The sequence below is a fragment of the Symphodus melops genome (genome assembly GCF_947650265.1).
Source record: "Symphodus melops genome assembly, chromosome: 1".
NCBI lineage: Eukaryota > Metazoa > Chordata > Actinopteri > Labriformes > Labridae > Symphodus > Symphodus melops.
Window position 1 is genome coordinate 43,634,027 of NC_136691.1, and position 18,404 is coordinate 43,652,430.

Consider the following 18,404-nt stretch of genomic DNA (forward strand, 5'->3'; position numbering starts at 1 on the left):
ATAGTAATGCATTCATCCAATCCTGCTTACTGACCCATATATTGTTCATATTGTATGATCACCTCATGGCTGGGTTACAAACATTCATGTTGCAAACTTCAGTAGGGAGAAGCACCAGTAGCCGAATCTTGTAAAAGAATCCAATTCACATGGGAAGTTTTTAACATTTGATTTTCAAAGTAAAAGTCTACGTGTGCATGAACTGTCCTATTTCTGTCTGTTTTCTGGAGTTTTGATCTGTCCTCCTGAAACGTTAAAAAGAGGAGACACAAACTCTTTAGAGAACTGACACCATATTGATTCATGTTACTTGGATTTTAATGTATTCTTTTAGAATTAGTAGTTGAAGAAGCCAGCAGAGGTAGCCTGTTAGTTGGACATTATCATAATAACATCATAATGGATTTCTATACAAGCGGTGTAGTTTGATTAAAGGATTTTAGAGGCTCCACTTAGAATAAAAGGAGACAGCTGGAGCGTTATAGGACATTCCTTTCCTGGTGCACTCCTCTCTTATTACTGTCCTGGTCTCATTCCAAAATAATTCAGAGCATTCACTGTTTATGTGTGTGTGCATGTGTGTGTGTGTGCTTATCCAACCAAACACACAGCAGGCAGCTCAGAGGTTTGTGTTCGCAACGTACATAAACTCACATATCTGCCTTCATGAAAAAAGCAAACTACGATGCACACAGACTTAAGTGCATACTTTAGCATGTCCAGCTCCACATACACTGTTATACACTAAGGCACATAATAAAAAGGATTGTATTAAGCCTGTAGATACTAGAGAAAATATGTCTCTTTCTGTTAGCAGAACCTCATTAACAATCAGGTGTATTATTCATTTACAGGAGAAGCATTTCAACAGGTAGAAGTTTTTCCCTGAGGGATGAATAAATGTGTAAAAGTGGATTTTCAACTGATAAAAAGAGAGCGTATGGTTGCGTCATGAGTTGTTAATAAGACACATCAGCCTGTTGTCAGTCTCTTAGTTTAAGCTCCTGTGACGAGGTGTTTACTGGCTCTGAAACAAACCTATATTAAAACTGAGGTGGCTATGGATTGACAGTGAGTTACAGGTTAAACATTTATAGTGAAGAACATGTAGAGGACATGATCAGCAAAGAGATACATCATCCAGCTTTAGTCTGTTTGAAAGCAATGTGTGTCCAAATTTCCAGGTTACTTTCCATATTTCTTCCGCATGCTTCCTGTTTTTATTCCAATCACATGGGAAATCTTAAATACATCATGTCTATACATCAGTAAATCACATTTCCTTTTAGGATGAGAAGTTTGTCGTTTGTCTCCCCGTGCAGAGAGGTCAGAAGGGTTCAGCTGTAAAACAGGAAGTTACAGGAATAGAATAATGTTCTTGCTTTATTTTATAGTTTCTTGTAACCACTTGATTATTAAATCAGACTACAACTGAAGTCACAGCATGGTTTAATGACACCACACTGGATAATATTTAGCCAAGAAAGTGGGGACACCATTTTGACAATCACTATGTCGGAGCTTGACTAATTTTTTCCCCCGATAAAGAATAACACACACTAATGCAGATACACAAACACACACTCAGAAGCTGATGTCGAGCTCGATAGGGGGTTTCTGCTCTCGCTTCTCTAACCTGATTGTTATTCAGAACATGTTCGTCCCACATCAACTCTTCGTTCCCTCTAAAGCTGAGGATACACGCTGCATCACTCTGCTTGAAGCACCTCTATATGCTGGCATAAGGGGATTTTTTTTAACCCTGAGAGAGGAAGTCTAAACAGACGTAAATACCGTACAAATATACATACAGAAAAATAACAAAGACATCTCCACGTTATATAATGTTGCTACGCTGTCGAAAAGTTTCTTTGTGTCTTAAGGATGCTACGAGGAATCTAAATCAACATTTAAATGTCTTTAGTGTTCCTTCATCCATTGTCGGTTTCACATTTGGCTCGTCATCTAACCGTGAGTTATAGTCAAAAACAATTTAAGGACAAACTCCAAGAGCGGAGAGACGAGGTTGGAACTGGGAAGTTGAGTCTCACCTTACCTTTTTTTCCTGACAAAGGCTTTGCAAAGCGTGGTCGGTTAAAATCACTTCCATTTGGATAGGCCAAATAACTAAAAGTTTATAAAAGCATTCACATTCTTCCCACAGCTGTCTTATTGTTTTCTTTAAGGCTGTTATTTGGTATGCTAATTTTGTGTTTGTTCAACTGTTACAACTGTCTCATTTCTAGTAAACAAGGATGTTAAGCTTACCTGTGTTTTTAAACTGGAAGTACATTAACACTTTGTGACATCTGTCAAGGTAGATCTGTCACTGTGAGTATTCGATAAAGCAATGACCAATCAAAAAGTAGAAGTGACATACCTTCAGCCTTGGTCCTGGTCTCCCTTGCCCCCTCCAGTTGTCGCTCAATGCTTCCATGACTGTAACATCTGGTGAAGGGTACAGGTGACAGGCTCTGACTGTCGACCTCCGCATGCTGTTCGGGGATCGGAGAGAAATCCACCGAGGAGTGGGAGTGGGTGGAGTAAGTGGAGGAGAAGGGGTCTGCGGCTGCTTTCAGCGGCGGTGACCCTCCTGTTCCTCCGTTTCTTCGCTTGCTCCTCGCGATCTCTGCAAAGGAGGTGACTCGTGGAGGAGGAGGCGGGGTTGGGGCTGCGTTCTCGCTGAGGCTGACGGGGCAGCTCAACATGCGCTCAAGCGACCCGAGTCGAGGAGAGGGAGACTTGTCCAGGTTGCGGTCGTAGCTGCGAGAACGGAGACGGCCTCCTGAAGAGGTTCCGCCGCCGATGACACCCCTGGTTGCCAAAGGAGGGGAGACGTTAACATAAACCTGGCCTTCTATCACTGCAGGAGCAGCTTCAGCTCTACCAGATGCCTGCTGATTATTCTCCTCCTCCTCCTCGTCTTCTTCTTTCTCCTCCTCTCCATCCACATGATCATCCCGCTGTATAGAAGAAGTGAAAAAAAAAAGAAAAAAAAAAAAAAAAAGAAGGAGGGGGAAAAAACAACAGTCAAATTCTCTTTAATACTAAGTTAGTTACAACTAAGGATTAGTCAGGAGACAAATCTGACAAAACAAACCAAAGGCCTAAAATCTAAAATGCCTTCACACCACATTATCTTTGACACCGCGGCACTTCTCCTGACTCGTGGCCTTCAGTTTAACATGACTGCTAAAATAATCCTCAGACACCAGTTCTATCCCTAGACTGTCAGTGAGATGTAAATTCAGCAAGCGCTAGACTAATTCCAGTGCCATAGCTGTTTGAAATACAATTGTCACAGGGCTTTCAGCTTGATTGATTTCATAATTCTTTTGATGGTTGAATTTTCCAATCTAACCAGCCTGTTGTTGTAAACACTGTATAATATCCATCAATCCACGTTCTTCCACTTATCCGAGGTCGGGTCACGGTGGCAGCAGACGTAGGAAGTCAACCCAGACATCCATCTCTCTCCCCCCCAGCAATGTTTTCCAGCTCCTCCTGGGGGATTCCAAGGTGTTCCCAGTCCAGACGGGATATTCAGTATAATCCCTCCTGCGAACCCTGAGTCTAACCGAGATCTCCTCCCAGTGGGTGGTTGATTTCTCTATACCGTAATTGTACTGTGCAAGTTGATTTAAAAGTTTTGTTTTTTTCGTTTATCAGCAGTTTTTAAACATAGATTCTAAATAACAATAAAAATCTGTTCATTTTTCAGATGTATTTAAAAGAATAGATTGAATTCTGATTAATTGAAATGATGAGTTTGTAAAACTATAGACACTTTCAACTCACCTTAGGGGATTGTCTGTCCTCGTCTTCTTCTTCAACGCCCACCTCATCCGCTCGCTGTCTGAACAGGAAGTACTCGCTGGGCTGGGTCGGGGTTGGGCTGCCTTTGCTGTGCTCGTCGGAGCAGCTGTTGACCGACGAGCCTGCAGGACTCGGGGATGACTGGGATGACAGGTCACAGGTCACCAGTTTGTAATAGTTTTGGGTGGCGACAACCAAGCGCGCCTGGCTCTGCAGACAGGACGCTATGTCTCCAGATGAACCTGAATGTGGAGGGTGGAAGGAGTTGCAGTTGGCGTCGAGGTCAAGAGCCCCTTGGTGCTCCACCGCGCAGGAGCAGCTGGAGGAGGTGGAAAGGTGTGGCTCTCGTGTATGAAGGAAGGTGCCGTCAATGCAGGAGGGCTGTTGCAGTAATCGGGGAGATTCAGATGGGGAGGTGTGGAGGTCGAAGTAGAAGGCTCCTCTGGTTGAGTCTTGTTGGTTTCCATGGGGATCAGAAACAGATGAGGTGCAGGAGTGGTCGGTGGAGCTGTTGAGGTTGGTGTTCCCGGGGACGATAGTCTTGTCCGGGATGCCATTGTTCATCTTGTTGTAGATTGCGCTGAAGTTTACAAGCACGCCATCTGAGCTGTTGCAGGAGGAATCACTGCCATAACCCTGCTGGCACTCTGAGAAAGGCTCAGCGAAGTGCTGAGGGTAGTTCTGGGAGAGCACGCAGCAGGAGCAGTGCTGTGTGGAGGAGCTGGACGAGTAGGAGCCTGTCTTGCTGCTTCGCCCACACCTCATAGGGTGGTCTTCGTCTTCTTCCTCGTCTTCGCCCCAGTCCTGCTCTCCGCAATCCATGGACATGTTGGAACCGCTGCTGCCATGGCGACGCTGGCTGTCCAAGCCAAGGATTTTCAAGTCCTCCAGGTGGTTTGAGAGATCTGACGCTACACCTCTCAGGCACTCCCTACTGCTTCCACCCACCGAGCTGTGCAGAAGAAAGGGCTCGTGAGCAAAGCCAAGGTCGTGGAGGTGGAAAGAAGTCATCACGTCATCGAGGCCAGAGTTGGTGTCACTGTGCAGGTGAAACGAAGAGTCTTCAAGGTAACCACTGAGGTTGTCCCCATCATCATCCTCTTCTTCCTGTTCGTCGTCCTCTGTGTTCAGCAGGAAAGGATTGTGACGTAAAGGGTTCCTATTCCTCGGTTTGGCTCGGGGCAAAGTGTGAGCAGTGATCAGCTGCTCCTCTGAGTTACTCGAGGTAAACGATGAATCATCACTAGCAGTGCTGCCTCCTCTCCCTCCACCCTGCCTCGCTCTCCCGCCGTTGCGGGAGGAACAGGGGCTGCCGGAAGTCTGGATGAGACTGCTGTAGAGAAGAGCCTCTCTCTGAAGGACATCTCTCTCTGGGAGGGAAGTGGTGCGACTTAAACCGAGGTTCTCCGGTTGCCTGAAAGGGTTGCTCTTCTTCAGGGAGCTCCCGCAGCTACCCTGCCGCCCACCTGACACTTGGCAGTGCACCAGGGGGATGTGATGCACAATCAGGGTCTCACCTGAAAGCTTAGGAGGGCTGTCCATGGTCAAGGAGAAGGGAAGGCCTGTGTGGGGGGAGGGGAGATATATAGAGGAACGCTTTCACACTGTGTTTGCGGGGTCTAGCTCTGCAGGGCTGCCAGGGACTTGAAAGGAGAGGTCAGGGAAGTCAACGCCATGGTCAGAGTGGTACATCTGGAAAATAAGAGAGGAGAGAAGGAGAGGGGGGAGACATTAAAACGGGCAAACCAAAATGGGAGTGAGGACAATGAGTTCATCTTAGCTCATTTTTGCACAAGCTCAATATATTTAAAAAGGATGTTTTCAATGGTATGAAAACATCATGGGTCCCTCTCAGTCATTCGATTTAGTTCTCTCCCCTCATTTTCTTCTTAAAGAATGTTGTTTCTCTGACACACTAAAGTCCAGTTCACCCACAACATGGTTTTAAGGTCTCTAAGAACATTTCTTAAACTAGCTAAAAAAGAAAAACAATAACTGTGAAAGTTATTGTAGTAAATTCTCAAGGGGCGACAAAAAGAGGACATCAAAAAATCAAGTCAAAGAGATTATCACTTCAAACTCACAGTGGATCAGAATCTTGTTTTTTTCAAATCACGTGCAATGTAACTCATATCTTAGCATTTTTGATGGATGGAAGTCTTCTTACAATATAATAAAATTTGTATAAAGCTATAAAAATGCTGAAAATAATATTGACAAACAGAAATTGCTGTGAAGAGTCTTTAGGGCTACACTATATAAGCTCATCTTCTGTCTCTCCAGTATTAGAATCATAAGCTTCTGGTCTGACATGGAGCAGAGTGACTCAGCACCATGTGAATTGGAAACAGTGAGGCCAATGGAGACAGACACACACACACACACACACACATACATCAACAGCTGACTCTTAAACAGAGCGATGATCTCAACGCTATTTGCATGGTACACCCTAAATTACACACTCACAGTACAGCAAATGTGTCCCACTGCATCTTCTGTCCTGTCTCAAACAACAATCTCAAAAGAAACAGCACATCTTCTGCATGAGTGCTCATTCATTTCTTGAAATCTGATTTAAAAACTATGGAATAGTTTTAGCACCATATGCACTTTCAAAGTACTCAAGCATGAGCTGCTAGTACATCATCTTCCTATCACAGACCAACAAGGTCTGTACTGACTAAACTTCATTCTGCAGTGTTAAAGAGTTACATATGGTTGTTGCAAATGTCAACACACAACTCCCAGAGAAGGTGTGCTACCTTAGTCTAATTATAGCCAACAAATTGGACAACAAGAAAATAGCAGCATACTGTACAGGTTGTGTCAAAGCATATTGAGACATTTCATACGAACATTTTTGTAACTCAGATACATTCAAAATCATTAAGATAAAAAAAAACTAACTTAAAAAGTGATTGTTAATGGATGAAATTTGAATATATGAAATTTGACTATGTGCGTGTGTGTGTCTGTGTTTACGTATATGTATATATATATGTGTATATATATATTAATATTATGTAAATGTTGAACATGTTGTTCTCTTTTGTCACTGCAGCACTGACAGAAAGATTTTCATATATATTTACATAATTTATATTTTAAGATGTTCTCAAAAGTCATGGTGTGTTTAGATCGCAGTAGCTTTTAGCTGATTCTGTTTGGTTTTATAAAGTAGTTTCTGTCCTGCAAAGAGAGTTGTGTTGAGCTACATTTACTGAGATGACTCCACAATAATAAAAGAGTCTCAATGCTTTTCTGTCACTGGTCCCCTCATCTAAACGTACTTGGATCTCTTTAGACTTTGTGTTACAGTACACAATGTGGGCTGTCACGCCACAATGTAACACACAGTGTGAAAAGCAGTCTGGTATGTGCTGACAATCTTAGTCAGCATGTGTTTACTTTGTGAGTGTCCTGTTATTCCAAACGATTGTGTATGATTTATTCATATGAAACAACTACGGTACATTTATTTCTTTCAGCACAGCTGTTTTTAGACGCATGGATGTTTCTGTTGCCTAAGTTACTGAACAGCCTCAGTGTCTATTGGCCACCTTATCAGACTCAGCATAGTCAAAATGTAGCCTGTTTAAATTCTTCATTATGTCTTTGATTTTATAATGTAAAGTTTCATCAAGTACAATATGAGCTGGATTAGGAATGAAAGTTTGCTTTTAATCATCTGCTCACCAGATCATGACCTGGACCAGACGACCGCTAACTAAGCCTTCGAATAATCCCTCTATTATACCTGCTTAGTAAAACATAATCCCAGATAAAGTTGGTTGATTAAAAGCTAATTCAAAATGAAAATCTTTCTGTCAGTGCTGTAGTGACAAAGGAAAACCCAAATGTTCAAGATTTACATAATATTAAGATAGAAAGAAAAGAAGAACCTGTTTAACGCTTTCATAACATTTACAAAGATTTCTAAAGCCAAGAAAAATTGAAAAGCACAAAGATGTACAAACAAAGACATATTTTCACAATAACATGGTGTTTTTACAAATGCTGATGAAACCTTTATGAGCACATAGGCAGTGAACAGTGCTTTGTCATTTTTACAGCTAAATAAAGAGAGGAGAGAAAGGTCAGCAGAGGCTGCAGACTGCAGGTCTAAAGCTAAATGTTAGCATGATGAGGCATGCTAACTCAGGAGCAGACTAATAACAGAGATGCCACTCTTGACGAATAACCTTTTTAAATCTGAAGTGGTTGGTATTTGCTGTCACGGCAGCAGATAAGTGCATCTCAACCTTTTTAGCTCTAAAAAAAAAGCAGCTCCCTGCTGCAGCTGGAAGTGAGGAACATTTCTGACCTTTGACAGTTTTTTAGATGATTTTCAAATCTATAATTATCCAGCCAAATCAATGTATCTGTCACTGCATTAAACAGCTAATAATGTATATAAATTGCTTTCAGTCCCCTTTAGTGTAGTTGTAGGAGAGTTGTTCCTCTTCAGAGTGAACTCAAAGGCAGAATTGATTCAGGTGGAACCCAACGAGCTCTGACTCTTAATTACGGCTTCTCAAATACAGCATCACAACTACTGTTAGCACACAAATCTAATCCAGCATATCACTGCTCAGATCAGAACTTTGAGGAATGACAACATCCACCAACAGCAGTCAATAATAAAGATTTTATGAAAAAGACAAGTCACACCACTGAGCATGAAACTGAAAACGTATCTCAATCAGTTAGTCAATAGATTGATAAGCTTTGATGAGAGGTTAGTTTGTCAAGTCCTAAACAAGACAAGATGTTAAACTGTTCACAGATTCATAAATGCCAATTTTAAATGAACAATTAATACAAATGCTGTTTCATCAAAAAAGTGTAACAAATACTTCGAGTACGGTAACTCCGAATAGAAGCTTCACATGAATTAAGTTTCAAGTGTTTGGGCTGTTTTCTGTTTTCAATATCATATTTGTTAAACTTGACTATGCTTGATACATTTTTAAGCACTCTAATACATTTTTAATTTACCTTTGCTTCTATATTGCTTAACAGATAGAAAACAACTGCGGCGGCTTTAGTATGCTGATGTCATGCAGACAGTAAGAGACGCTAACGTTACATAAAACCAAAGAGACTACAGACTAAGAGACTACTCATCAGGTCTAACCTCTATCTGTCTTTTTCCGAGCATTAAAATAGCATTTTTGTTCAAGCCTATATACAAATGTTTTTAAGTACACATTCCAAAACAATCCTTTCAATATAACTTTTGTAATGTGTTGGTGTGATGGCTCCAGTCAATAGAAAATGACATTTATACCATTAGCTTGATGGTTTAGACAAAGAAAGCCGGTACTGTTAACACCAGCTAGATGAAGCTAAAATTGGTTTAGAAGATCAGCTGCAGGCTGGTTGTGTAACGGTGTTGGTGTTAGAGAAGGATATTAAGACAAGCTACTGGCAAAACTGTCTGGTCTTGATGAAATGTTTGTGATTCTGTCACAGAATCAAACTGCTCGTTAGTTATTTTCTAGTGCTGTCGAAAAACAATGTAGAGATAGAACAGTTCCATGTAATCTACCTTTGTGATGAAAAAGAAACAGCAGACACTCCAGAGTCTTACTTGATCAGCAGGGAGCACCACCAACTACAGCCATAAGGAAACTTTATTTTGTACACCATCATGGCTTCATTTCAAGCCTCTACATATAGAAACTTTAATGGTAGTTATAATAGTTGTCTTCAGTCGTTTCTGTCTTCTGCACATTAAATGAATGTTTCTATTTTTTCTTGAAGTGTTGAAGTTCATATTGTATTCGATTTTCAGGATGTGCTATAGGTTGATCGAGAAAGTACAAAGTTCTCCAGCTCCGGGGGCTCAGTTCTTATGTACCAGGATGCATTGCGTGCAAACTGCTACAACAATGGGATGGCTGTGCTGCATGGCCTATAGAAAAAATGGTCTCATTCATATATGGATTAAAACACTGTCCTATATACTATTTTCCATAAAACATTTGGCAGTCATATTTTAGGTCACTACTTGATTTGGCTTAAAAATGTTTCCATCAGTCTTTTGGTCTAGAATGATGTTCTGATGAATTGCGTTCCTAAAAATTAGCACGCATTCCTAAATATGATCTCAGAATTGTGTCACTTCACACAAACATCAGAGGAAATGATGTTTGTCATACAAGCATCGCTCGGCAGCAGAGTTGTGTGATTCAGAGCTCAGTGATGTCTCCTACAAGTGCAGGGCCGTGCAGAGATGCAGATGAGCTTCAGGCTATTCAAGCATTCAAGTCCACACACAGAGACTGGGACAGAGACACTGCTGAATGGGACTATTGAAAAGACTCCATTATGCTGTTTTTGTGAATAAAGTACAACTTCTAAGGAAGGACAGCATTAAAAATGTGAAAAGTTGCTCAGTGGCTGTGTCACAATGTCCAAAATGACACAGATCAAGTTAAGCTTCTAAACTGTTGTTTTGACAAAGCATGTCCTCACTTCCAACAACAGCGCCACAGAAATCTGTGTTATTACCAGTTAACAGCAGATCAAATGTCATAAAGGGTTAACAAGAACAAAGAAGCTGAGTCTGGCCAATCACATTTTATTTCCCACGCAACATCAGAAACCATAGCTACAACATCGGCCAATCAGAGGAGAAGGGGAGGGGGTTGCTGTGAGAGAGCCGGCATGAGAAAAACAACCACAGAAAAGAGAGGAGAAATCAGATGAATGCACTGAAACACACTGGGGTAACCAAGGAAATCAGTTTGGACTTCAGTGCATTAAATGCCTGAGAATGTAAATTTGTTTGAGTCTTTACACACACAGGAAGGCTTTGGTCCATTTATACAACAGCACCAGTGCTGGCAACCTCTGAGAGAGGGGGGTACTACGTCTCGTTTCATTTAGTGCCGTTTCTACTGGAGCCCGTACATGTTTAAACAACTCTTAATTCTCTTCAGGCTGTATTGCTTTAAATGTTGAAACAAAACAAACCTTTATAGAGTAAATTAAAGGACCAGTAGTACATGTTTTCTATGTCACGTACCTTTAAAAACGTGTATATATCCAGCCATGATGACATTTTTTTAAGCATGCTCCCCTGTGAACAATATCTGAAAATGTACGTCAGAAATACTGCTGATAAACTCTATAAAGTGTAAGGTGCAGCAAAATAATATCCTGAACATGCTCCTCTCCAATATTGGTTATAAGGCGGCTTTATTGCAGTAAGATTTATACATTTTCTCATCGCTTTGCTTATGCATAATAATCATCTGATTTGTATTAACCAATACTTTCAACTACACTTCTTTATTAATATTGTATCAATTTGTATCGAGTGGGAAATTGTTGACAACGATTTCTACCAGTCTGATAAATGCAACAAATTATCACAACAACAACAACAAAAAGCACTTTCTATCTTGGGTTTTGTAAAGCTTTGGATTTGGTTTGTTTGGCTAAGAGAGAGGCTTAGAGAGAGAGAGAGAGAGAGAGAAATACCACAGGGTTTTGTCAATACTCAGATTATTACAGATCCTTGAGGGTTCTAATAAGAGCCAATTAGCTTTGATTTTTTCCACAGAAATATCCTCAGTGGGTTCTTTGGGAAAAAACCCCCACAATACTGTATGTGATCGTTTTGGGGAGCTGGGTGGGAAATTGACCTACTTACAAACTCTCTCTCACACACACACACACACACACACACACACCCACACACACACACACACACACACACTGGAGGAAAGCAGCGCTATAACAAAGGACATCCTCCTTCTTATATAACACTGACTGTGTTTCCAGGAATGAGTCTGAGCCAGAGAGGAGGACATCCAAGAGAAGGCACACCCTGCCCCAACAGAGACAGACGACCCAGAAGGTGGAGACGGCATTTACCATGATGGATGACTTCCACACTCGACTTGTGTTCACTGAAGGCTATTGTGAGACTTTTTTGTACAAAAGAATAGAAAAGAATACAAGCTTATTGTGTCGAGGACAAAACAGCTGATTAATTCAGGGCCAGTAAGTTAAATCTACATCACTGCGTAGCAGAAAATGTTCCTAATTTGTTTGCGGATGGTTGACAGGGTTGTGAATGAAACATTTTCTTTCCCCTCATTACCATCATACTCGAGCAGATATTCTCTCTGGTATACCCAGTGAACAGAATTTAGCATTTAAGCTACCCAATGTGGAATAAATGCAATCACTTCATCACATGTGAATTTCCCCCCAAGGATTAATTACGTTTTTCTGATTCTGATAATAACTTTGATAGCGAACTTAGCCTTTGCCAATTCCTGACTCATCTCCAGCTCCATCTTGCTATCCAAATACGGTTTCTTTTCACTCCAAAAAACCACACAAAGTTGATGGTGATAACCTCTTTGTCCAATCCACAAAGTCATGTGTAGGTCAAAGAAAATGTCGGTATCTAGATTAAAGCTTCAGTAACCTTAGATGAAAACAAGTGTTTGGGGTTTGTATAAGGCCTCCATTACACCAACAATAGATTTGGCGTGTACGCGTGTGCGAGCGCAGAAAGAAAGGACTTAGAAAGTCAAACTGTCAGGTAGTTCCACGTGTGGGGACATACCACTTCGCACTTAATAATATTCAGCACTCATGCAAGCTTACTTACTTGCACATGCGTATACGTGTACACGCCTCAGCGTGTGAGTATTTTTTCTAAGTGCTTACATGTCACGCAGACGCTGCTCAATAGTGAAGCTCCTCAAAAACCAAAGTAGCTTCACTCTCGCCACACCTGCGTCTACGTGTGACTAATATATGTATATTGTTAGGTGTCATGCAGGTGTGGCGTATGTGTGTATACGCTTTAAAGTGTTAACACGTTAACGTGTTGAGGCGCATCATGTACGCATGCGGACGTGACGTGTGCATTGTGCCCGTGTGACTATTCAAAGTCTATGGAAAATGTAGGTGTCGTGTCAGACGTTGGTCAGATTGCAGACGTCTTTGCAGGCGCAAGGTACACGTTGGTATGACTGGTGCACATGCATTTAGAATGGATCCACCCCCCATAGTGTGTGTGTGTGTGTGTGTGTGTGTTTGAGTGTGTGTGTGTGGGGGGGGGGGGGGGTTGTTGCACACATTCTCCATCTGCCAGCAGTGTCAAAAAAGATTAGGAAAGCTGAAATAGGAGAAACACTGAAACTGAACAGCATTGAAACTCTTGAGTGATTTTTGTTCGTCTCACTTGATTTATTTTTCGTCCAGCCAGGATGTCAAAATACCGTAAATTCCGTACTATTGAGCGCACCTGGATATAAGCCGCACCGGCTAAAAATAAGTAAATAAATGTATTTGTACATATATAAGCCGCACTTGATTATAAGCCGCAGGTGTCCACGCTATAACAAGAGCTATTTACACAGACGTAGGCTACCGGTAACACCCGCAAATACTGTAGCGTCCGTACGGACGTTAAAGGACGACGAGAGCGTTCAAATAATAACTTTTAATAACCCGATCACTGTCGGCCGTGACCACGCCGTTTACAGCGGAGAGCAACACATCACTTGCCGTAACAATCCAACTCTCTCCCCCAGCGTTCTCTCATACAGCCACTCAACACGTTCTCGCTGGTGCATTCACTGACTCTCCACATAATCGGAATTATGAACACATTATCAACTACTGACTTTACAACATGAACCGTTACAATACGAAGCCTAGCCGACGGTGTCTGTAACACGGCTGATGAAAAAGATGACCGTAATATATTTCACAAGAAAAAGTCCATCCATTCACTGCCTCAGAATGACTTCATTACTCACTTCCTCAGTCTCTGTTGTCGCTGTCAGTGTCATCTTAACGTGCAGCAGCTCTGTTAGCTTCTTTGACAGCCAGGTCGATCGCCTTTAACTTGAAAGCTGCATCATATGTATTTCTCCGTGTGTTTTCCATCATGAGGGTGCGTGCATGAAGCGCAAAATGACTGATATTAAGATCCGACGTGACGAAGTCAAATGTTTTTGCGGCAGAAGCTCACTGTCCCCCATAAAAATTCCATGCATTAGCCGCACCGGAGTAGAAGCCGCAGTGCTCGAAGTGTGAGAAAAAAGTAGCGGCTTATAGTCCGGAATTTACGGTATGTCGCCTGATGAGCAGAAGAGGAAATAGAAAACCCTGAGCCATGTATTCAGTGTACACATTTCCTCCCTTCACTAGCCAGCCCAGTGACAGAAAGTCAGACCTGATAAAGCAACACGTCCACAATACCCAACATGTTTTTCCTTGTGCAAATATGCATATATTGTTAATATTTAATGTTTACATTGCACAGAGAGAGCAGAATCTACCAAAGTTAAATTCCTTGTGTGTTAAACTTACCTGGCCAATGAAGCTGATTCTGATCCTAAAAGTTGTTCATTTCTACAAGGCGACAAGCTAAACTTAAAAAGTAAAAAGAGAATAAATAAAAACTCAGTGTTTCACAAAAACGCTGTTTGTACTGAAAACTCCACTTGTGTTAAATACTAAAATCTGACTCAACACCACAAACTGTAAAATGGCTTTGGATGCAGCCTCCACATTTTAATATTGAAGCCTATATGAGGCTATGACACTTCTTACTAGCCCTTTAGGCTATTAACTTTCATATTTAACAATCTGTGCTGTTTGCCTTTTACATAGAGGCTGCATGTGTGTATCTGTAAATGTATTATGCCGCATTATTGATCAGTTTACTCACACAGTACATACATCTCCTTATCCTTCACATATCAACAACACCACTGAAGTTGGACAGGGCTCAATTTATCATAATGGTTTCTGGGAAAATAATACATGCAACTGCAATACTGTGAATTTGAGCTGTCTCTTTATTCTGGTACTTTCTTTGCTGCTGCTTCACAGTGAAGATTTCACTGTTCAATAGTAGATCTCCAATTACTATCACCTGCTAACGTCAGTGCTGCTTTTAACCTCGTAGGATTGCTTTGGTGGAATGTGAACTAATTTTAGTATATGGCACAAAACCAGAAAAGGGCAGTTTCTTCAAGAGCAAACTGAGCTGAAACAATGTCCATTTTCATGCAAATTCAGAACTCAATAATAAATCATTACAGCACCTACAAATGTCCCACTTGCAACCTTAGTTCAACAATGCTACATGTAGTACCTTTACCATGAAGCAAACTTCTAACTATCTTTACCTGAGTGTTCCCGGTGAGCTCAAGATTACCACCTGACCTTGATCTCAGCGTCTCTGACGGCTTAGAGACACTTTCCTTCCTCTTGCATAACAGTGCTAGCGTACAGCCATCGCTGACAGATATTAGTGTTAGCTGACATCCAGCCACAGCATGCAAAGTGTGGCAGGCTTAACTTAATTTGGCTTTACTAACTTAATAACTTTGGTGACAAACAAAACAGAAGACGGCATCTCCATGTGTTTCAGATCTTACTAAATCAAGGATAACTTAACATGACTAGGTCTATAGGCTAATCTAGGCTGCATGAAACATCTTACTCCGTCGCTGTCCCCTGAATCTAACTTGTGTTTTTTAAGTTGTATTAACATCAGCTCAGTTCACTTTACTCTCTGCTCTTCCTTGTATCTAACTTTAACTTTGCACTCTTGACACTTATTCTTCTTTGACAATTTGCTTGATTTGAACAATTTTGTTGATTGGATAAAAGTATTAGCATAGTTGCACTGTCGTTCATTTGCTGCTCTGTGTGCCCTTGAATTGACCCCCGGGGACAAATGAAGTTTTTTGAATTGAATTGAAAATAAATCATAAAAAATTATAATTTTTTCAAAAGCTGCACCTCTTTTCTTTGAAAATGTCTCTCTCTATCTCTGTCTCTCTCTCTTTCTCTCTCTGGTCACTTTCCAAACACCTTTCACTCAGCCTCATTTCGATCCATAATGCTTACCCCATCCTCCCCTCTAACTCTCAGCTTCAATCTCTGCTCCTCCACTCTCTCTCCTGTGAGCACTGCAGTTTAATGCGTCTCTCCTTTGCTCACTTCTGCCTCTATAATCATCTTCCTTCCTTTCATCTACTGTATCTTATCGGCCTCCTCCCATGCTGCTGCTGAACACACAAAAATCCAACCAAGATGGACTGCAGATGGTTACAGCCTAACTGCCTCACAATCCCACATTGTTTTTAGTATAGGAGGCCACAACAAAAAAGGTACTATAATTTCTGTTTACCGTCTCATGATGACTTTCAACAGAGATATTGCTCCTTCTCCATCCTTGAAAAACAAGTGGCATCTAAATAAAACCACAAAACAATACTAGTTGTGTGTCTTTTCTGAGGGCTGGAAAAATGCCTTTTTCACAGAAAACAAGGGACGTTTTGACCCAGCAATGTGCTGGTCACAGGCTTGGTTAAAACGACAAAAAAAACAAAAGAGCTCCAATTTAAAGTAAAATAATAAGTCATCTTCTGTTTTCCAACCCAACTCAGAGAACTGGCTCTTCTGGCAAAAGCTAGATAGAGTCAGCCCACCGAGAGCAGATTAGAGATTGAGATGGGGGGAAGTACTGTTCCTGCTTCAAAACTCATCAATTTGTAATGAATGCCATTTGGTGACTATTTTTTTGGAAGACACGTGTACTGTAAAAGTCCCTAATGATTATACAGCTGGGTATGTTTGAGTTTGATTGATCCAGAGTCAGACACTGATTACATTAAGATTTCCTATCTAATTTAAATAAAAATAAAAAAAAAGTGAAACCTTTGGTACCATTTACCATTTGTTGTACAGACAGCCTCCCATCAACAAGAGAATTGTTTCCATTTTGCTTCACAAATGACATGAATACAGTATACATTTTAGGACATCCTCAGACCTCAGACGAAAAAGCATCAGTTCTCAGGAAAACCTCCGTCGGGTGTCAGACCTCAGACTAAACGGCCTCAGACGAAACTGTCTCAGACAAAACTGCCTCAGATGAAACGGAGCGGAGCGTTGCCGGGGAACATGAAACGTCATCAAGATGCGACCACAACAACCCTGGCGCAACAACTTACTGTTGTGTATTTTCATTCCGCGCCCATAGACGCGCCAGGGTTGTTGTGGTCGCATCTTGATGACGTTTCATGTTCCCCGGCAACGCTCCGCTCCCCCCCAATTTTAAAATACATAAATAAATAAAATAAATATGTGTGAGGCCGTTTCATCTGAGGCAGTTCCGTCTGAGGCAGTTCCGTCTGAGGCAGTTTAGTCTGAGGTCTGACGCCGTTTAGTCTGAGACAGTTTCATCTGAGGCCGTTTAGTCTGAGGTCTGACACCCGACGGAGGTTTTCCTGAGAACTGATGCTTTTTCGTCTGAGGTCTGACACCTTCGTCTGAGACCTGAGGATGTCCTAAAATGTATGCCGTACATGAACTATTCATCAAAAACACAACCAAAACATAAATCTATTTCATGTTTGCAACAGATTTCTTTTGGTAATTCTTGTCTTTACTCATCTTACTCTGAGTAACAATCTCGTCATCAGGCTGCATGTTTCTGCCAGTAACTCTGGAACTGCAGAGGCAGCAGAGAATCGCAGTCTGGAGTTAGATAATTAGAAATCACTGATGCCTTCAGTTCAGCTTCAGGCTTGAGGGATTTATATGTTAACAGCATTCATTTCTGATCCAAACACTGAGATCCGCTCTAAACTTTTAACTTGTAACTTTAAGCAATGACCTCTCACTCCATATTTCTACCGTCATTCAGCAGCTCAACTACCAGTCATTGTCCAATTACCAGACTGCAGTTCACTTACACACAACAGAATGGTGAAAATGTCCACAGTATATTGATGTTGTCCCCGAAGCTCTCAATGCTCTTTCACAGTTTGACAAAATACCGAGCAGGAATAGGGAACATTAATTTACTGCAGCAATAAACATGCACAAACACACAGCCTCCCAGCTTGCCCAAACAGTTGTCTGGATGCCTTTTAATCAGTGAAGCACTGTGGGCCGAGAGCCATGAAAGGAACACAACTTCCATAACAAGCAAGAGGGGCAAAAGCAAACGATCCACTATGCACACATTTATTTTCCTGAGTGTCTGACTCTACCACAAGATTCTGATATTTTACATACAAACAGTATAAAGACAAAAATAAAGTAGTAATACAGTGGTAAGATTTTCATCAAGCTGAATTGTTTTCTGCCATGCAGCCTTTTACTTGGACTTACACTATTCATGGATTCTAAATTGAAAAGTTTAATAAGAGATACATTTTACTAACAATATCCCTCAGTCAGGATGAGATTTTTTGCTAACAAACACTAAAACAAAGAGTTGGCAAAGAGATAAACTACACCTGTATCCACAGGGGTTGATAACTTCTTACAGAAGCTTTTGACTGTTTGAGACTACTTGTCCTGAATTTCACAAAATGTAAAAGTCATGTAGCAATGTTCGTTAAAACTATGGAAAGTTTTACTAAAATTTAACAAATAAACCACATCACGAATGATAGGAAAACAAAAAGAACTTCAAAGAATCCACTTTTTCAAAAACAGCAAAGGACTCTTGTGGGTCCCCTGAGGAACTCCTAGCATTTTGATAACACTTTTGACAAATACCCAACACAAATTTAGCA

The 18,404-nt window shown here is 41.2% G+C and overlaps 1 protein-coding gene across 2 annotated transcripts in view; it reads right to left on the bottom strand.

The window, feature by feature from the left end:
* The window catches only part of rusc2 (RUN and SH3 domain containing 2), a 34,633-nt gene that overhangs the window by 11,639 nt on the left and 4,590 nt on the right, over positions 1–18,404 (bottom strand). For both annotated transcript variants that reach the window (XM_079343136.1, XM_079343135.1), the window contains exons 2-3: positions 3,799–5,508; positions 2,381–2,963 (exon numbers count right to left, since the gene is read on the bottom strand). In XM_079343136.1, coding sequence (XP_079199262.1) covers positions 2,381–2,963; positions 3,799–5,358 — 2,143 coding nt within the window. In that variant the 5' untranslated portion in view covers positions 5,359–5,508. The remainder of the gene's footprint in view (positions 1–2,380; positions 2,964–3,798; positions 5,509–18,404) is intronic.